The 20,607-nt window shown below is 35.9% G+C and overlaps 1 protein-coding gene across 1 annotated transcript in view; it reads left to right on the plus strand.

Annotated features, from left to right (window-relative positions):
• Positions 1-36: 36 nt before the first annotated feature.
• The window catches only part of nbas (NBAS subunit of NRZ tethering complex), a 164,115-nt gene continuing 143,544 nt past the window's right edge, over positions 37-20,607 (plus strand). Inside the window, exons 1-12 of the mRNA XM_016295011.1 lie at positions 37-259; positions 620-671; positions 1,670-1,706; positions 2,195-2,272; positions 3,876-3,907; positions 6,332-6,465; positions 6,607-6,611; positions 6,653-6,739; positions 6,816-6,953; positions 14,003-14,081; positions 16,112-16,216; positions 16,562-16,698. Coding sequence (XP_016150497.1) covers positions 167-259; positions 620-671; positions 1,670-1,706; positions 2,195-2,272; positions 3,876-3,907; positions 6,332-6,465; positions 6,607-6,611; positions 6,653-6,739; positions 6,816-6,953; positions 14,003-14,081; positions 16,112-16,216; positions 16,562-16,698 — 977 coding nt within the window. The 5' untranslated portion in view covers positions 37-166. The remainder of the gene's footprint in view (positions 260-619; positions 672-1,669; positions 1,707-2,194; positions 2,273-3,875; positions 3,908-6,331; positions 6,466-6,606; positions 6,612-6,652; positions 6,740-6,815; positions 6,954-14,002; positions 14,082-16,111; positions 16,217-16,561; positions 16,699-20,607) is intronic.

Here is a 20,607-nt window from a genome sequence, read left to right on the forward strand (position 1 = left end):
AGGTTAATTTTACCACCTAGAGCGACACAGAATAATAAAACAATGTTTTAGGAACAGATACTTTTAGAAAACAACCTATAGATAATCAGTGGTAATATATGAAAGATCATCGGTCCCTTAATATTGATGTACCTCGCAGACCGCCGTAGTGTGACGTGGAGAAAACATGGCAGGTGATATAATTCTAGAAGACGAAGAGGAGAATATTTTATACGATTTACTTATTAACACAGAATGGCCATCCGAGACAGATACGCAGGTTTGTCTAAATATACGCACTTTCTTTGACTAAATGATTATTTGCACCCGATATTAAAATAATACGTGTAATTAAGCAGATCAGTTCTGCGCAAGTTATTATAAGCCACGTATCCCAAGTTCATCATCATCCAGGGGTTATTTTCTTGGTAATATGATTATGTAATAAATACCATTATGATGACTTGCAACTCCTATATATCGTGTCATGTGTATATATATATATATATTTCGGTTTATTGTCAAATATAATCACCAGCTGCAGTTTTGAGGAGCAGGTTCAAGTTCAAACTTCGGCTGATGATGACAGCTGCTAAAAACAGTCTGTGAGATCATTCGTTAGTTTGTGTTTGGTTTTCAGCTGCGTGGACTGAAGGAACACAACTCCTCAATCGTTGCAAAGGCAGTAACAGGTATGAAGTGCTACGTGACTGTAATTTCTTGGTAGGCAGCTCACCTGTTTCTTTCCAAAGCAGCTTTACAGAGAACAGTGTTTCAGAATGAATGTGTTTATTTGGCAGATATGTTTTTAGTTTGTGTTTGGTTTTCAGCTGCGTGGACTGAAGGAACACAACTCCTCAATCGTTGCAAAGGCAGTAACAGGTATGAAGTGCTACGTGACTGTAATTTCTTGGTAGGCAGCTCACCTGTTTCTTTCCAAAGCAGCTTTACAGAGAACAGTGTTTCAGAATGAATGTGTTTATTTGGCAGATATGTTTACTCAAGGTAATATAAACTCCATCTGAATAATATATGGCCTAATCACATCTTATTTAGCGATTTGAGTCCAAATCAAGTTGCTTATAAATCTACTTAAGTCAGATTATTTGTGTTTTAAGTGTGGATTCTGGGGGTTAGTTTGTTTTTACACGTGAGAAATAATTGATCTGCTTATGCACTTTCCATTCAAATAATGCCTTGTTTTGTAGTTTTAAGATGATTTACTCATTCAGAGTTATTTTAGAATTAGTTATATATAATTGTAGGTATATTAATATTTTGAATTAGCATTTTTAATATATACGCCATTTGAGGTTTAGGGTAAGTTTTTGTATTTTTTTTTACGAGTCTTTGTCATTATTATTATTATTATTGTTTTATGTTTCCATATAATGTTTCTATTTTTATAACTTTAGTACTCTTTTACTTTGATACGTTTTTGGTACTTCAGTATTTATTTATTTTTGTTAGTTGCCAATGTAACAGTTTCATTTTATTTGTTTTTATATTTATATTTTCAGTTTTATTTCAGTTGCCAAAAAAATTGTAATAGTTTTAGTTAAAAACAACAACAACACTGATTATATGCAAAGTCTCTATAAGCTGAATTGCATTACCCCAACAATTGCATTGCTGCCTTAGCATGGTTGTGAGATTATTGAATAACAGTCAAAATATTGTGTCTTTACAGGGCCCTTCAGGTTTATTCTGCACTACCTTTGGTACAGGTGAGATATTGTCTCTGCTTTTTGTATTTACAGTGAAGTATATAGTAGCTGTGCATTTAGAATTGGAAATACAGTAGATAGTGATTCTCCCATATTTAAATAATTAGATATGATGATATAACACCACATACAATATCTTTCAAAAGTTTGGGGTCAATACCATTTTTAAATGTTCTTAATGTTTCTAATGCTCACCAAGGCTGCATGTATTTGATCAAAAAGAGAGTAAAAATGATTAAAACGGCTATGATCTATTTGAATATATTTTAAAATGTAATTTATTCCTGTGATAGCAAGGCTGAATTTTCAGCAGCCGTACTCCAGTCTTCAGTTCTTAAAACGATCTTTCTGACCTCAAACTTTTGAATGCCGGTGTATATCATTACTATAGAAAGCAAACAAAGTACCTAGTTATTCTCAGTACCTGTAAAATTTCAGCAGCTGTTAGTGTTTGTGTGTGAGTCTCTGTACTTTCTTCTGTATTTCAGCCCCTCCAGTTCAACTCTGCCACCTGGACTGGTTCGCCTTGCAACCAAACAGTTGAACTGGCAATTGGTGCTGGCAAGGTAATTTCAGAATGAATGTGTTTATTTGGCAGATATGTTTTTACTCAAGGTAATATAAACTCCATCTGAATAATATACGGCCTAATCACATCTTATTTAGCGATTTGAGTCCAAATCAAGTTGCTTATAAATCTACTTAAGTCAGATTATTTGTGTTTTAAGTGTGGATTCTGGGGGTTAGTTTGTTTTTACACGTGAGAAATAATTGATCTGCTTATGCACTTTCCATTCAAATAATGCCTTGTTTTGTAGTTTTAAGATGATTTACTCATTCAGAGTTATTTTAGAATTAGTTATATATAATTGTAGGTATATTAATATTTTGAATTAGCATTTTTAATATATACGCCATTTGAGGTTTAGGGTAAGTTTTTGTATTTTTTTTTACGAGTCTTTGTCATTATTATTATTATTATTGTTTTATGTTTCCATATAATGTTTCTATTTTTATAACTTTAGTACTCTTTTACTTTGATACGTTTTTGGTACTTCAGTATTTATTTATTTTTGTTAGTTGCCAATGTAACAGTTTCATTTTATTTGTTTTTATATTTATATTTTCAGTTTTATTTCAGTTGCCAAAAAAATTGTAATAGTTTTAGTTAAAAACAACAACAACACTGATTATATGCAAAGTCTCTATAAGCTGAATTGCATTACCCCAACAATTGCATTGCTGCCTTAGCATGGTTGTGAGATTATTGAATAACAGTCAAAATATTGTGTCTTTACAGGGCCCTTCAGGTTTATTCTGCACTACCTTTGGTACAGGTGAGATATTGTCTCTGCTTTTTGTATTTACAGTGAAGTATATAGTAGCTGTGCATTTAGAATTGGAAATACAGTAGATAGTGATTCTCCCATATTTAAATAATTAGATATGATGATATAACACCACATACAATATCTTTCAAAAGTTTGGGGTCAATACCATTTTTAAATGTTCTTAATGTTTCTAATGCTCACCAAGGCTGCATGTATTTGATCAAAAAGAGAGTAAAAATGATTAAAACGGCTATGATCTATTTGAATATATTTTAAAATGTAATTTATTCCTGTGATAGCAAGGCTGAATTTTCAGCAGCCGTACTCCAGTCTTCAGTTCTTAAAACGATCTTTCTGACCTCAAACTTTTGAATGCCGGTGTATATCATTACTATAGAAAGCAAACAAAGTACCTAGTTATTCTCAGTACCTGTATTTCAAAGATTGAAATCTGCCGCTTTGAGTTTCCAGTCTTTGGTTAAATAGGCTGTTTTACCTATTATTCTCTTATCTGCTCTATATTTTTCATAGCTTTACATTTGTGTTGAATTTTTTTATGAGCAATATCATTCAGAGACTAGGCCTGCAGACATGCAAGTCTGCTTTAAATTCACTTTCATTTGTACTGTCTTAGTTCATTTCATGTAGATTTGCATTCAGCCAATATTTTCTATAAAGGCAGAATTTCCAGTGGTGTGAAGTATGTGTCATGGATGTGTTTGATTGGCATAGTCTTTTTTTATGCTCTATATTCACGCTTCTTTCTTTCTTCTCTCGTCTTGTGCAACAGAATGTGATGTTTTATATGTACCAGATAAATGTGTGTTCTGTGGTCTAGCCCTAATGGGAATGCTTTCCTCGTCTCTACATGTAAGAGTCAGTGCATATACATTCTCAGTCATTCATTAAGAAGTCATCTGTGCATAAATTAATCTGTTTTTGTGAAGGATGTATGAGTTAAGAGCATTAGACGAGAAAGAAAAATAATAAGCAGTGATATGTGTCTATAGTGAATTAAAACTGATTTATGCTGTCAGTTATGTCTATGAACCATCATTTTCTACGTTCTTGTCAGTTGCAGATAGGCAGGACATTAGGGTGAATGGTATTTCTACTCTAAATATAAAAATATTTATATAAAAATACTGATAACCAGTAAATGGCTGATATTAAAACCTGATACTAAATAATAAAAATATATATAATAATAATAAAATACTATATAAATTAACAATAAAACAAAGTTAAAAAAATTAATTGGTACAGGTGAATTTAGGCATCATAATATTATAATGTACACTGTACAGTATTATGAATGCTTTTGGTGTTAAATTATGGCAAAGGTAATCTAATTGAAGTAATCCATTGAATGTCCAATATTGGCTGATATGAAAAATTGTAAGTAATATCAGTTTTTAGCCACTAATAATGTACCCATAAATGATGCATCCCTAACACAAATCTGTGTATTGCTGCATGAGTCATCAGTAATTTTGGTCCAGGAATAGAAAAATGGACATGCAGATGACGTGATTGATGACATGACTCCTGTCATATGATGTCACTACCAAATGGTTAATAATTAAATAGGGAATTTAAGCCGGCACAGACCATTACAGATCAGCAGCATTCAGCCCAGTTGGTTACAATAAATGGCTGCTCTGCTTTGCGTCCAAATGCAATTTGCGAGTCCCTCAGGCTTGTTTCTTGTACTTTTTCACTCTCAGGCATTTTTATAGCATGTACGCAGTGTTCGAACTATACCGTGGACTTTGGGGGAGCCCACGTGTTTTTTTTGTTATAACGGGGGGGGGTTATAATTCGTGCTATCTAACACGAATTGATAGCATTAATACCATAATTCCTCAGTTCAATTAGGCCTAAGATATCGAGAGTCACGCAGACCTATAACAACCCAGCCGATATTATTGCGAATAACATGCCTTACTTAAACTCAGAATCGACCAGAGCCCAACGTTTATATTTTTTCTACGAATCTTTGAGTTTAGTCTGCAGGAGGCTGTGGGGATGAAACCGTTGCTAGGCCCTGAAGCTGTTGTATCATGCGGCTGGTGTTTAAGTGTTACTTTAGTGTTTAAGCGTACAGATTTTGTCACGCTGGGCTTTTGAACCTTAATTGAAAAGCCTTGGGCTCATCCCGCACCGAATCAGGTGCTGTTTGACTGCAGTGAACGGTTTGATGGCTGATCACTCTGTGTTTTCCTCACTGTTGACAGTGGAGGTCGTTAAAACAAAATTTAGCTTGGCCTCACAGGCCGATGCTGAATTTACTGTTTTTTTTTTCTTTTTTTTTTAAACAGTCCCATTTTTATTGATTTTTCATCCACCTGAAATATATGAGCACCTGTTTAGCAGACAGACGAGGAGAGAGATGGAGTACTACTGAGTACAACTGTCAGTAGAATTAATCTATTTATAATCTAATTATAATATATAAATCTATTTTGACAGTTTTTTTTTTAATTACATAAAAAATACTGTTCATACTGTACATATAGGGACTTGAATACACCTCTTTTTCAACATGTTTTTAATTTCTGTGTTTGAAATTAGAATAATTAAAATATTTTAACATCTTATTAATATAACTGCTTGTTTACACAGTTTGGGGTCAGTAAGGTGTATATATTTAATTTGATTATTTTTAACATATTGTTCTTTTGAACTTTCTATTAATAAATGAATCCTGAGAAAGGTGTCACTGTTTTCACAAAAATATAAAGCAGCACAATTGTTTTCAACACTGATAATAACCAGAAATGTTTCTTGAGCACCAAATCATCATATTAGAATCATTTCTGGATCATGTGATGCTGAAGACTTGAATAATGGCTACTGAAAATTCAGCTTTGCCATCACATGAATAAATACATTTTTATTTTAAAATGTATTCAAATTATTTGAAATTGTAAGAATATAATATTTCACAATATTAAAGTTTTTTTGATATATGTATGCATGTATGTATATTTATACACACACACACACGCATATATACAGTAGTCAACATTTGAAGTGGATCACACAAGAACAACGGGTATTGTTTTGGTTTTAGGACAACTTTAATGAAAGGATTTGACCGACTTCAAATGTTGACTACTGTATTTATATATATTTATATACACACACACATATGTATATATAGGTGAGCATAGGAGACTTTTTTTGTTTTTTGTTTTTTTTTCAAAAACGTTGACAAAAAAAATCTTACTGACCCCAAAATTTTAAACCGTAGTTTCCAAATCCAACATTATTTTCTCCTTCCTTCTGCAGTACCCAAGGATCCAAACCCTCACTGGCGCAGGGTCACGTGGAGTCATGACTGTGCTCTTCTGGCGTACGCTGACAGCACCGGTACGGTCCGAGTCTTTGACCTGATGGGCAGCGAGCTCTTCATTATACCACCGGTATGTCACTCATACTGTCCTTCTGTGTTTCTCACCTCCTGTCATTCTCTCTCTCTCACACTCTTACTCTACTGACGTTGGTTCCACTTTCCGCGCACAAACTTTTTTTGTGCACAGTAAGAACACTCTCTTCTATTTCAGTATAAGTGATAGCTGTGATGACTGGCTCCTAATGACTGAATTTCAGGCTTGTTTGCGTTGCCCTCTGGCTTTTTGCGCTGCTTGGCTCTTCTGAAGCACTGTTTGCCATTGGTGAGGGAGAAGACCAGGGCAGGTGTGTGACCCATTCTAACACAGATCTAGAGATCTACTCTTTGGCTGTATGTTAACCAGGGTGTCTATTGTCATAGATTCATTTTGTCAGGCGATTTGGACCTGGACAATGCTCCATATGAAGACTCCGTTTCCACAGAGGAAGAGATGGAGCAAAGAAAGGAGAGGGAAGCCAAGAAGAGACAGGAGCTCCTCAAGAAAGTGGACTTTAGCAGGTAGGCTCTCTCACATAGACACACAGTCATTGTAAATTGGGCAGATGTTAGTGATATGCCTGACTACATACTTGAAGGATCTGCTAGTCGGCTCGCTGCATGAACAGCTCTCTAGAGGAAACCCTCTTTAATTAGGCTGCATTTAAATCCTATTTAATGTTTATGTATATCACAATTTATAAAAATGTATAACAAATAATGTATTTTGCCAGCTTTTAGGAGTACAGGGTTTCAGATCCTTTCCCTCCTATAAAACAATATATTGTATGAGAGAAGTATTTTACAGGCATGTTGTTTCCACACATAATTAATAATTAAACAAAAAATGCCTCTTAATTTGTCACAGTATTAAATCAAAGTAAAATTCTTAAAATGCTACCTGGAAAATATTTGTTTATTTACATAGTATACTGTATGTATTTCACAATACAGTATATTGACAGTGTACATTGGGGCTGGGCGATATGACGATATTATTGTATATCGACTATGTCTCGTAAGTATCGCGATGTCGATGTCAAAAGTCAGGTAACAGACGATTATCGGAAAAAAATGACAAATGATAAACCTAGTAAGTTGCAAAAAATATTTTACATAGCCCCATAATCACCATACAGGTCTTTTTGCATGCAAGAATGAAATAATTTAGTAGTAGGGTTGGGAATCAAAAAGCTATTCCAATTTCGGAAATCAGATCAGATGCGTAAGTTCAGGAATCAAATTACTTCTAAAATTACATTTAGATTCCGCTTCTCGATTTCTGTATGTGCATTTATTGTTATTTTAAAACAAGAATTCAGCTGCAAGAAGACACAATAGAACTAATTTCTGCACATTTGCACGCTGGTTTCCGTGCTGTGTACACTCACACACTCTCTCTCTCTTACATGCGCACACACACACACACACTCTCTCTTACATGCGCACACACACACGCTCACACTCTCTCTCTCTCTTACACACACACACACACAAAGCGCACTCACAAAAGCCACCTCTTATATACGCGAACACTGGACTGAGCTCTCTTTCTCGCGTTCTTACACATTCGAATGGACAAATACACATAGAATTATATCAAAATATCCCATAAATACAATCGGTTATGTCTTAAGTGAACATAAAGAGTTAAGAAAGAAAACAAGGGTGTGTTGGATCCGTGCATTGACAGCAGCCACAGCCTCCAGTCATTAATGTTAATCAAAGAACAAAAGAAAAGAAAATCCCTCACTGATCTTGACTGAATCACTTTTGTAACCTCAGTTTATATTTTATTTGCCTGTTGTTCGGTGCTGACTACTGTAATGGCAACATGCATCTGTGTATGCAATTATTTTGGAGAAGCGTTCCAATATAATTTATCCTTATTTAGGGTATAGGCCTATTCTATTTTGATCTGCAGTTTAATAAAAGTTAAACAGATAAAAAGACAAAAAGTAGCACTGCATGTGTTTCTGAATATTTATTTAAACAGACTGTATAATGATGAAAAACCACAAACATGACAGGTATAATTAAAATACGCAAATTCCTTCAGCGCACATTTCAGTGCAATATTTTTACAGATTTTTTAAACCGTGTATACAATATAATTATTTAATTAAGCTGAGATATAGCACTATAAATTCTTAATTCATTTGCAACAAAACTATGAAGTTGTTGCCAACGGATGAAGACATTAGTAGGCTTCTCAGCTCGCCCCTCAACATGCACACGTTCGGAGTTTCGGCAGCCCAACACTGCATATTATTTTGTGGGCGCTGTATTTTGATTAATAAAATAAAAATTACAATACAAAAATGACATTTAAATTACCCTGCTTCTAAATAAATAAAGCAGTTATTTTATTTTGTTAAAAATGGACCAAAAGAGACCTCCGAACTAGTAGGCTAGTTTTTAATCCCTGCGTGATTTTAGTCATACATGATAAATATCAAATACATTATAGCTTGACTAAAAGTTTAAAAACAACGCTGCAATTGTTATCAAAGAAATTAAACTTGTACACAGGCGATAATTCCAAAAAGAGAAACATCGGAAAATATGAATATTTTATTCAAGACATTATTATATGACATCAACATGCATTTATCATTCTTACAATCACCGCCAGAATGTCCAACTTCACCATGATGAACTTAAAATTCTATTATTTTTCCTCAACAGTTCTCCTCACAAAACGAAATTCATTTCAAACACAAATTTGATAAGAGCAGAGTGGAAATTATTAGCAGCACCAAAATAACAGCAAAGGTAATATTTTCTGTTAGTTTAAGCACAAACTAAGAAAAGTAAAACCAAACTTTGTGGCAATAATTAAGACCAAGTGAACATGGTGCATGTCGGCAATGTTGTTTCAGTGGGGGCGGGGTGTGGTAGAGGTGGGGCTTAGGTAGACGATATTATCGGATACCGCGGTATTTTTAAAGGCGATTATCGATAAGATATTTTTGACATATCGCCCAGCCCTAGTGTACATTTTTTTTTCTGTCCATTATTTGAGTGAATTTAAATTTATAAACTTAGTTTGCAGATACATTTATTTGTGGATACATTTGTAAACTAATTAATGTATACATAAATTTTACTTTATAAACCAAAATTTTATAAACCAAAACAATACATTTTGTTCATACAGCACTTTTCACATACCTTTTGTTCTAAAGCGTCATGCATTGTAAATGTATTTCTAAAAATTGGGGTAAATAAATCTAAACTTATCATGTTATTTTTGACTTTCCAAAAATATATCCAAAACATATATTTTGTAAAACCCTTTTTGTCCTAAAATGTCCATATACTCTTGGTGGCCTCCTGGGGGTCCTCGGACCCTAGTTTAAAAACCCCTGCACTAGCACATAGTCACGTACTAACAGCCTCAAAACTCTAAATTTGATTTCATGGCATCTTTAAAAGTTGGACTATTTTTAACTTGACTTAATAACTATTGGAATTATCCTGAATAGTTTTACCATGCAATCTGCCCAAGAGCTAAAGCACAGCATGCTCTCAGCGCGCTAATTAAAGCACCACCGCTAAAATGTAGTGATAAAAAGAAAAAAATACAGATAAACTAGTCGACCTCACTTTTGCACTAGTTGGTTGTTGGACATGACCCACCACTAGTAGATGTTCTCAGAAAGTTCATCAGAAAGTTGAATTCAGTGGAAGAGATCTTGGAGACATCACAGATGGGAATGGAGAGAAGCGAGAGGAAGAGGTGCAGGATAAAATTAAAGCCGTTTATAGATTTATTTCTAATCTGCATAAGGTAATTTATGCCTCTGTTGTGCTTTACCCAAGAGGCCTTTAATGAAAGAGCCCTCGGTGAACACAAATTATGAACGCTCACACGCTCTATATGGAGGAAGATATAGACAAAAAAATCGTAGATTGGCTAACATTTCCTCTAAACACTGCACTAATCAAAACACACGTTTACACAGTTAAAATTGCCTAATTTTTCATAGCGTAATTCAGTTAAACACGTACACACACGCTCTCCATGCATAGCACACAGAACTGTATCTAATTTGCACTTAATTAATGTACGTTTCCGCCAGCGGTCTGACACCAGAGTGTGTGTTTGTATGTTTACTCCTTAGGCTGTTTGTTTGTGTGCGTGTTAATATGGCTGTTTATGAGTGCCTGTCTATATGATGCATGATGTCCTTTTTACTTAACTTAACTAACATCGAGGGGGAAATAGTGATTGACCGAGAGAAAACCAATGATAAAAGGAAAAATAGTGTCGAGATGAGCAAAAGAGATGATAAAGGAAATGAAGAAAGAAGATAAAGAGTGACCGAGAGAGAAAATAGACAAGCACATTAACATTGATAAAAAGAGAGAGCGACTCTAATGGTGTGTACTTCACGTTCAGCTGTGGTTATGCAATGGCAAAAAAGACAATCATCATTCTGTTAATTTCTTTTTAACTACGCCGCCATTATAGCAATGGGGTAGTATCGATCAGACTGCTGGGTTTAGTTGAAGGTGTATATGTGTGTGTGTTAGAGAGCAATAGAAAGTTCAGTGCTCTTCTCCTTTTTTCACCATCACAGCTAAACTGCATATTTTGATAGCGATTCCCCTTAACAATGTCTGCCTGTCAATCAGGCTTCAGTCTCACAGTGATTTTCTCCCAGTTGAAAATGACACTGCCTGCAGTTAATTCAGCTCCTTTCAAACTTACAGTATTTTTCAAGATCATCTCAGGCTTATGTGTGCTGCCTATTTTAAACCTTATTATATAAAATGAACCGGGGTCTGAGACCACGAGTGACAATGCTTCTATTTTGCATTTTAATACACTAATGAAGATAATAATGACACTTTATGAAGATGATTTTTTTTTGTTGTTAATTACTATGTAAAAATAAGTGTTATAAATGAATAATTTTCATCAGTTTGATCTCGTATGCAGTTATTTAGGTTTATTGGTCACAATGTAATTCTTTTGGTTTTTTCCCTGTTATGTTTCTGACTTGAATGTGTGTCATGTTGTAATAACGAATACCCGATTTGGAGGAATGGGTTTTCCAGGTGCACTTTGATTTTATTTATTTATTTTTTTTAATAAGCTGGAACATATCATGATAATTCTTTTGCCAGCAACAGAACCTGTTTGCAAACATGTTTGATGGCACCAGTAGAGCAGGAAATACACTTCATCAGACTGACTGTTCAGAATTCATTGTAATATTTACCTACACTCTAAAAAATGCTGGGTTGTTTCAACCCAATGTTGGGTCAAATATGGACTAACCCAACTGTTGGGTTAAATTTTGGTTACATTTTTAAATTAGCTTTTTAACCCAACAGTTGGGTTAGTCCATATTTGACCCAACATTGGGTTGAAACAACCCAGCATTTTTTAGAGTGTACTTGGCTGCAATTGGCAGTTTGTTTTTGAGAACAATTTACATGCTGATTTGGTCTTTTGGTTGCACCTTTGTTTGTCTCTCACACCATTTCTCCCACTTTATTTGGGCTTATTACACCTCCTCTAGCTCTCAAATTAAATTTAAATTCGCATTACAATGTCTGAAGTCAATTATATTTTTTATTACCAATTAAGCTTATGTTGCATATAAATCATAGATATTATCTTAAATTTGTGGCCAGAAAGACAGAAGAGCCCTAAACTGCTGAGTTTAAAGGGGCTCAGATGCAAAAATGCAGTGTTGCTTGAAATGAAATGACTCATTGCATCAGGTGCACCTTAGATTTTGATGTCAATTAGCATGCCATCTTGTTAATTGCTGTACTGATGTGGTGTTTAAAACTGTTTCTGTGATTAAAACCCTCCATTTGACTTTTTAATCCTTGTTTTGTTGGAAAATTTGTCCAAATTTTCAAAATGTTGTGTATTTAGTTAGGAATGTTAGCTTTTACTAATCAATCCCAACTGTTGGGTTAAATTTTGGTTACATTTTTAAATTAGCTTTTTAACCCAACAGTTGGGTTAGTCCATATTTGACCCAACATTGGGTTGAAACAACCCAGCATTTTTTAGAGTGTACTTGGCTGCAATTGGCAGTTTGTTTTTGAGAACAATTTACATGCTGATTTGGTCTTTTGGTTGCACCTTTGTTTGTCTCTCACACCATTTCTCCCACTTTATTTGGGCTTATTACACCTCCTCTAGCTCTCAAATTAAATTTAAATTCGCATTACAATGTCTGAAGTCAATTATATTTTTTATTACCAATTAAGCTTATGTTGCATATAAATCATAGATATTATCTTAAATTTGTGGCCAGAAAGACAGAAGAGCCCTAAACTGCTGAGTTTAAAGGGGCTCAGATGCAAAAATGCAGTGTTGCTTGAAATGAAATGACTCATTGCATCAGGTGCACCTTAGATTTTGATGTCAATTAGCATGCCATCTTGTTAATTGCTGTACTGATGTGGTGTTTAAAACTGTTTCTGTGATTAAAACCCTCCATTTGACTTTTTAATCCTTGTTTTGTTGGAAAATTTGTCCAAATTTTCAAAATGTTGTGTATTTAGTTAGGAATGTTAGCTTTTACTAATCAATTCATCTTTTTTTTTTTTCAAAACTAAATTTTTATCCTGCGACTAATCGATAGACTATTTATTTTCTCCTCCCTAAACGAGCCTGCTATGCAATCATTCCATTGACATGTACATTTTTAATGGTTATTATATATTTTTTTCTTCTTTTTTTTTTCAAGTTTGACCGTGTCAGTGTTTGGTATGTTGTGTTTTGGCACTTTTAAAGACAAGCGACCTTCATCACACAAGTTGTTAAGTGAACTGACAGCTGTGTGCCGATTCAGTGCACTTTTAAAATGCTTCTTCTACAGTCAGGCCATCCATAAACCCTTGACACGCCATTGAATTCTGCTTTAGTTTCATTTAATTCGGTACCTCTGGAATAGAATCGCTCTAGCGTGTGGAGGCCGGGCGACAGATGTGCGCTAAGCATCCACGAGCGAGTGTGTTTATGCATGGGCTATTCTTTCAATCTTCTTTTATCATGTTTGCATTGCGATAACATCATGCAGTTCAATATTCTCCCCCAGTCCAATGATCTGTGCGCGTGTGCGGGTCTCATTCGCATACAAGGGGAAGCTCAGGTTTCCGCAGTAATGCAGGGAGAATGAAATGAGATTGTAATTGCCTTCTGTGGATTCTCACGCTGACTGCTACACACGCACGCTCGCATGGGCATCCAGGCAATCAGGCAGCGGTCGCCTCACATTAGCCTGTCTTTGATGACCTAATCTGGGTCTATAATGGCTCACAACCCTTTCAGCACTGTTCTCCCTCTGTTTGGTCCCCTTTTTTACTTCAATCACAAATGGTCCCATTCATCTGTATTTCCTTGTAATGCCTTTCGTTATATCTGTAAGCCTCTACGCACATGCCTGTCAAATCCTCCACCCCTCCCCCAGAGTGTGTGAAGCTTTATTTCATTACACCGTTTTCATGGATATTAGCGGCGGCTCTCTGAAGTGGATGCAAGCTCCAGATAAGATTGTGTTTGCATGTTTAATCCTGTTGATCTTATGTTCTTCCAGACTGACTCTAGAGCAGAAGGAGCTCTGCAGAAGTAGACTGAAGCTTCTCTGCTATCTGGACCGCTTGGCCACTTATGAGGTAACATTTTCCAAAAAACTGTACTTTTGTATTCAATAAAGATTTAAACTTCCAGAATTTGGCTTTAAAAGGAACCAAATTGGGTTTAAAAAGGATATATCATAGAGAAAAGGATTTTTTTTTGCTCTTATTCCCCAGTCCAAATAGACCATTTCTGAAAACTAAGCTGGTAGCACTTTATACCTGAATTTACATTTCATATCTACCCTTTACTTCAAAATTAACACTTATTGCTCTGATCTCTCTAGTATGCTTTTTTTTCTCTCTTCAAAACTCTGTGGCAACACACGCTGCAAAAAAGGACTTCCTAATGAGTTTTTAATTATTTTTTTGGGACTTGTTTTTTAGGAGAAAATATAAAAAAAATCTGTAGAACAAAATAAATTGACTTGAGAACCACTGCATAAGATAGACGTTTTGAATATAATTGTATTTTATTATAATGCACTGGTGACTTCACCTTTTCTCTGTGTTTTATTAACATTAAAGGAATAGTTCACCCAAAAATGAAAATTGTCATAATTTGTTCACTCTCAAGTTGTTTTAAACCTGATTGAGTTTCTTTCTTTTGTTGAACATAAAAGTTATTTTGAAGAATTCAAAGACCAGCCACTGTTTGGTTACCCACATTCTTCAAAATATCTTCTTTTGTTGTATAGCACAAGAAAGAAATTAATACAGGTTTGGGACAACATGAGAGTGAGTAAATAATTTACATTTTTGGGTGAACTCTTCAATGACAAGCAGCAGCATGGTTAGTAGTATTAGTCTGATGTCACTTTAAGACCTGCACACATCTAATATACAAGCACACAGCCGTTTTTGTCTTTACTTTCATTTTAGACATAACCAACTGTGTTTATTTGTAAACCTTCGCAATCAGACGCGAAAGATAACTTAGTCCAGTAATCAGGCGCTGTTTGACAGGATTTTTAGTGTACGCGCTCTTCAGGTGTATGCACTTAGAAAAAGTGCATGTCAGAACAGCATGCGAATTGAATGTTTAACCGGTAAGGCTTTAAAGCACATGCAAACAATGTACTTTTGTGATTGCAAGTAAGTGCAGTGTCCCATGAGTGTAACTCTACTGCTGAGTAACATTTGATGTGAATGTAGCCTATGTTGCGTTGTGTGTGTGTGTATATATATATATATATATATATATGTGTGTGTGTGTGTATATATATATATATATATGTATGTATGTATATATGTTTCCAGTCTGGATAAATATTTATGTTCAGTAAATTTTCTCAATTTACCCACTTTTGGCAGATAGTTCGTTTTAGACTGTTAGCACCTATTTAGTATTCAGCTGCTGTCATTCCAATCCCTTGATGTGATTTATGCTTGTATGTGAAGGTTAGCCAATTATAACCAAGGTAATTTCCATACAGAAGTCTTAAAGGCACAGTAGCAACAACAGCCTGCTTATTTCTACATGACAACTATTTTATTGCAGAAAAGGTTGGTCAATTACAAATTGATAATAAAATGATACAAACCACCTTCTGAAGTAACTTTGATCATCCTGAAACTATAAACCCACAGTAAATGGTGTGACTTGGATAATAATCTTCAATAATCTTATTCATTTTATCTTACCATTTTATGAATAAATTGATGTGTGAGCGACTTCATATCGTAATGCTTTTTTTCAATTTGAAAGTCATCAGCAGAAGAGTGTCGTCGTTTCATCCTGTCGCATAGTTAATGTCCTGCTCAGATTGTGATGGATGGCCTTTGTCAGTGTCTTCTTCATCTGTAATTGATTTCAATGGGAATAGTTCTGAATGTAACCAGGCCTCTGAGACATTAAACACACACGTGCACACACATACACACGGTGGCCATGTTGACTTAAAGGCTGTAATTGTAAATGTCAAAGCGATAAATGTCAGCAGTGTGCACTGGGAGAATTTACCTCAGGCGTATACGTGCGAGACCCTCTCCTGAACTCTCATGTTTGTTCTGCTTTCTTTCTCTGTCTTTTATCCTTCTTTTTTTCGTCATTCTTTCATTTTCTGCAGGAGATTCTGGGTGGACCTCATGCGGCAGAGCAGCAATTTGATGCTGAGTTTTTCAAGAAGTTCCGCAATCAGAATATTGTTCTGTCAGCAAGAACGTATGCAAGGGTAAATCTCTCTTCCTTTGTTCTCCGTCCATGACGCGGGCATCTGTAACGGGGTCCCGCGGCGTGAGTTATAGTCACCATTTCACAGTTTTGTGGATAAGTGTGTGCGCCCTTGCTAGCGTGTGGAATAAAATATAGATTCCCCATATATTCTGTGAGTATTTTAAAGTGTAGATGTCTGAAATATGGTCACCTGCCCAATGCAAAGGCTTCTGGGGGTTTGTAATGTGGGAAATATTGCTGCGGAGTATAAAGCTGTCCGTAGTTAGTTCTGTTTCATAAATCGTCTATTAATTATTTATCTCTATCAATCTTGTTCCTCTCGCCTCGTCTCTTTCCCTCCCAGGAGAGTAACGTGCAGGCGTTGGACATTCTCCTCACTTACCACGGCTCTGAGCTGCTCCAGCATCGGCTTGCCATTCTCTGCAATTTCCCAGAAACCACCTCTCCTCACGAGTACTCTGACCTTCTGCCTAAGGCAGGGTAAGAATTACTTATTGGAAGATGCCGATCTACTGTGAACAGGATAAACAAAACCCACATAAATCTTTTTGAAAGAGCCTAACGGGAAAAGGTCATTTTTAGATGACAGGTCCACTGAAAGAGGTTATTAGGTACTGTCTGCTGTATGACTGAATGAGGTGCTAGTTTAAACAGGTTGGTTATGTAAATGAGACATTTTGCAGTGCACCTTTTTTCATCTGCGCTTTAGTCTTTGAGACCTTAAGATTATGAAATAACTGCAGGCTGTGAAGTAACCTGCAGGCTCGGGGCCAGAAATACTAAAAATAAACACTGAAGGAATATGTACACATCTGTTGAAAAGTTTAGGGTCGGTAAGAATTTTATGGTAAGTTTCTTATAATCAACAAGGCTGCATGTATTTCAGAATTGATAAAAAAAACATGCAGAATAGATACACAGTAATATTGTGAAATAATATTACAATTTAAAATAGCTGTTTTCCAATTTATTATATTTTAAAATGCAATTTATTTCTCTGATGGCAAAGCTGAATTTTCACTGGAGTCTTCAGAGTCACATGACCCTTCAGAAATGATTGTAATATTTTGATTTGGTGCTTAAGAAACAGTTCTTATTTTATTATCTTAAAGGGGTCATATGACGTTGCTAAAAATAACATTATTTTGTGTATTTGGTGAAATGAAATGTGTTTATGAGGTTTAAGGTTAAAAAACACATTATTTTCCACATACTGTACATTATTGTTTCTCCTCTATGCCCCGCCTTTCTGAAACGCGTCGATTTTTACAAAGCTCATCGGTCTGAAAAGCGAAGTGTACGCTGATTGGCCAGCTATCCAGTGCGTTGTGATTGGCCGAATACCTCAAGCGTGTGACGGAAATGTTACGCCTCTCACATACTGTTGATGCCGTGTCCGGCCGGAGCGACGAGACAAAAACATTAAAACCCATTATAAACGAGGCATTTGTTGCATCCAGTGGGGACATAATTACGGATTATAATAACTTATACTGTCTTTTTACGCGTTGCGTCGCGTAAAAATAAAACCCATGTCTGCATTTGTGATCGGAGAAATGACAAACAACAAGCGCTATTCTAAACTGCTCAAAACTCGCGTTTGAATCGTCAGTGGCAAATTCTTTAAATATGAAAACGTACTTACAGGCTGTGAGTCAGAACAGCCGGCATTGTAGTCTACTCTACCAGGATCAGGAAACAGTCCTCCATAAAATGTGCTGCACATATCTGAATATTTGGGTTGAAGTGTTCTGGAACAGTGTTGTAAATACAACTTAACCACTGATTTCTAGTCATGTCCTCTTTTGGTATGCCAAACAAAGTATTTTCGCTTTCGCAACGAAACAGCGTCTTCACAACAGCAACAATAACAATTTGGGGAAGGCCTAATGGTTAGAGAGTCAGACTCGTAACCCAAAGGTTGCGGGTTCGAGTCGCGTACCGGCAGGGATTGTAGGTGGGGGGAGTGAATGTACAGCGCTCTCTCCCACCTTCAATACCACGACAGAGGTGCCCTTGAGCAAGGCACCGAACCCCCAACTGCTCCCCGGGCGCCGCAGCAAAAAATGGCTGCCCATTGCTCCGGGTGTGTGTTCACGGTGTGTGTTCACTGCTGTGTGTGTGCACTTTGGATGGGATAAATGCAGATCACTAATTCAGAGTATGGGTCACCATACTTCGCCACATGTCACGTCACTTTTTTAAAGTTACGCTGCCTTTTTTTGCGTGAACATTTGGGCGGCATTATGCAAATCTTGCCACATTGTGACGTAGATGTTGGGGATGTGTTTTAGGAGGGCGTGGACCAGTCTTAACTTTTACAAAGAATATCTCTTTGGGTTTGAGACTTTAGTCTTTGCAACTTTAGGGATCTTATCTATTCACGAACAGCTTGTAATACTCCAAAGAGAAAGGAAAACTTGAAATCGCATCATATGACTTTTATCTTATTTTTGTGAAACCGTGATGATTTTTTAAAAAAAGGACTAACCTTTGATTAATTTAACACATACTTGCTAAATAAAAGTGTTCATTTAAAATAAAAAAACCTGCAACTTTTGAACGGTAGTGCGTATGACTATGACAAAGTTAATACATCAAATGTGTGATTAAATGTTTTTTTTGTATTTAATTTTTAATTCTAAGTTTAACATTAACATTTATTCAGCTTGATGTTTTAATTTTCTGTATTATGTATAGTGTACTAAAATAAAATAATTAATTGAACTGACATACATACACAAAAGCCCCCCATTTATCAGTAAATGATGATGAAAGACACTCTTTATGGGTAAGTTAATAATAAATCAAACCTAGATGGGGCATTTAATAAAAGCAATGTGCATTCTTTGTTTAATTTAATTATCATCAAATGTGACCTACAAGTGAAATACTGTCAGTCCTTGCAACATAAATGTAAACACCAGTATAATACTGCAGTTCAGCAACAAAAACTATTTCAAGTCCATAAAGTGTGGGGAAAATTGATTTATTATGTATTATTGCTTATTTAACTCCAGTTTCTTGTTTGCATTTCCAGTATGTTTCATATATTGACAGACAGAATTTTTCCTGGTTGAGTTTTCCGTTTTCAGCTCCTTCAGAATGAAAGATTTATAGCAATATCCTGAAGTGAGGAGGTGATTAAAGTCAGGGACTAGCCTACATCTTCAGGACAGAGATATCTGAGCTTTCTCCCTCCGGAAGACCTCAGATATGCGAGTCTAGTACAATGTGTAACTGAGCCATTATATTTAAGAGCAGACACATCTTGAGCTCAGACGTCTTAAATGTCAAACATCAGATATCCCAAGACAGTCGCTGAGATTGAATCACTGGACCTCTCTGTTACCAGCAACCACCTAGGTGACCAGCAAGTTCATCCCGACACTTTTATTTTTGTGCTGCCCCACTGCTTTCAGTGCCATTTGTTCTTTCTCTGAAACGGGGAAAAAGCGGTTTAATTTAGAAACTCTGTTAAGCTTAATGTGTATTTCATGAGCAATTTATCACGTGTGGCAGACATCTGTATGTAACGTCCGTAGTATTACATGAATGATTTGTCATAATTACTTTCAACAGCATGTTTTGAGAGCCGTCTTAAAAATAGACTTCAGTTTAGCCTTAATTTCCATTTCACCTCATAGTTGAGCTAGAAGAAATTAGATTTTACAGATTTGAAAGTGCTAATATGGTGAACGCTTTTGTGGCGTCGGTTAAGACATCCTTAGGGATTTCACACAGATCTTGTTCGCCGATGACACACAATTGTGCCGTCTCTTTTGATACCCTCAGAACTCAGACATGAAAGACTGATGTAATTGCTCGCTCGAAATATATATACACGAAAAGTATCAAAACAGAGGAAACAGGCAATAGCTTCTATAGCTGCGTTTACACTGAGATGAGAACTTGGTAAGAGCTTGTGCTGCTCTGTTTTGTACATATTGCAATCTAGCAATGTTTTTTGTTAGGTAGGTGGTTAAACACGCTTTGTTGTATGTGTGTATGGGAGTGCACTGATTTAGTGGACAGGTTTGTGTGTTAAGAGAGAGAGACACAGAGTAAGGGCATTTGCAACACCCCTAATGTTCCAGTAATGGAGGTGAGAGAATAGATTTAGTGTATTGGATTCGGTCACCCTCCTTCCGCCCATTCTCTCTTATGGAGGTCAGTCGCCTCTGCAGTGAACATCCATCACAGCTCAGCAGCTGGAGGCCGGCTTCCTACTCTCCCCAGGCTGTGAGCGCTAACAGCACTGCTGCAGGACTCTCGCCGTACCAGTAGTCTCTCGCCATCTGCCGTCTCTGCTGGAAAAAAACAGCCAAATTCTTTTAGACTTTAGGGTTAGATTTGTGTATATGTGAAGTAGTGATAGAATTTAACATT

The sequence above is a fragment of the Sinocyclocheilus grahami genome, unplaced genomic scaffold, assembly GCF_001515645.1.
Source record: "Sinocyclocheilus grahami isolate Dianchi unplaced genomic scaffold, SAMN03320097.WGS_v1.1 scaffold15.1, whole genome shotgun sequence".
NCBI classification, from domain to species: domain Eukaryota; kingdom Metazoa; phylum Chordata; class Actinopteri; order Cypriniformes; family Cyprinidae; genus Sinocyclocheilus; species Sinocyclocheilus grahami.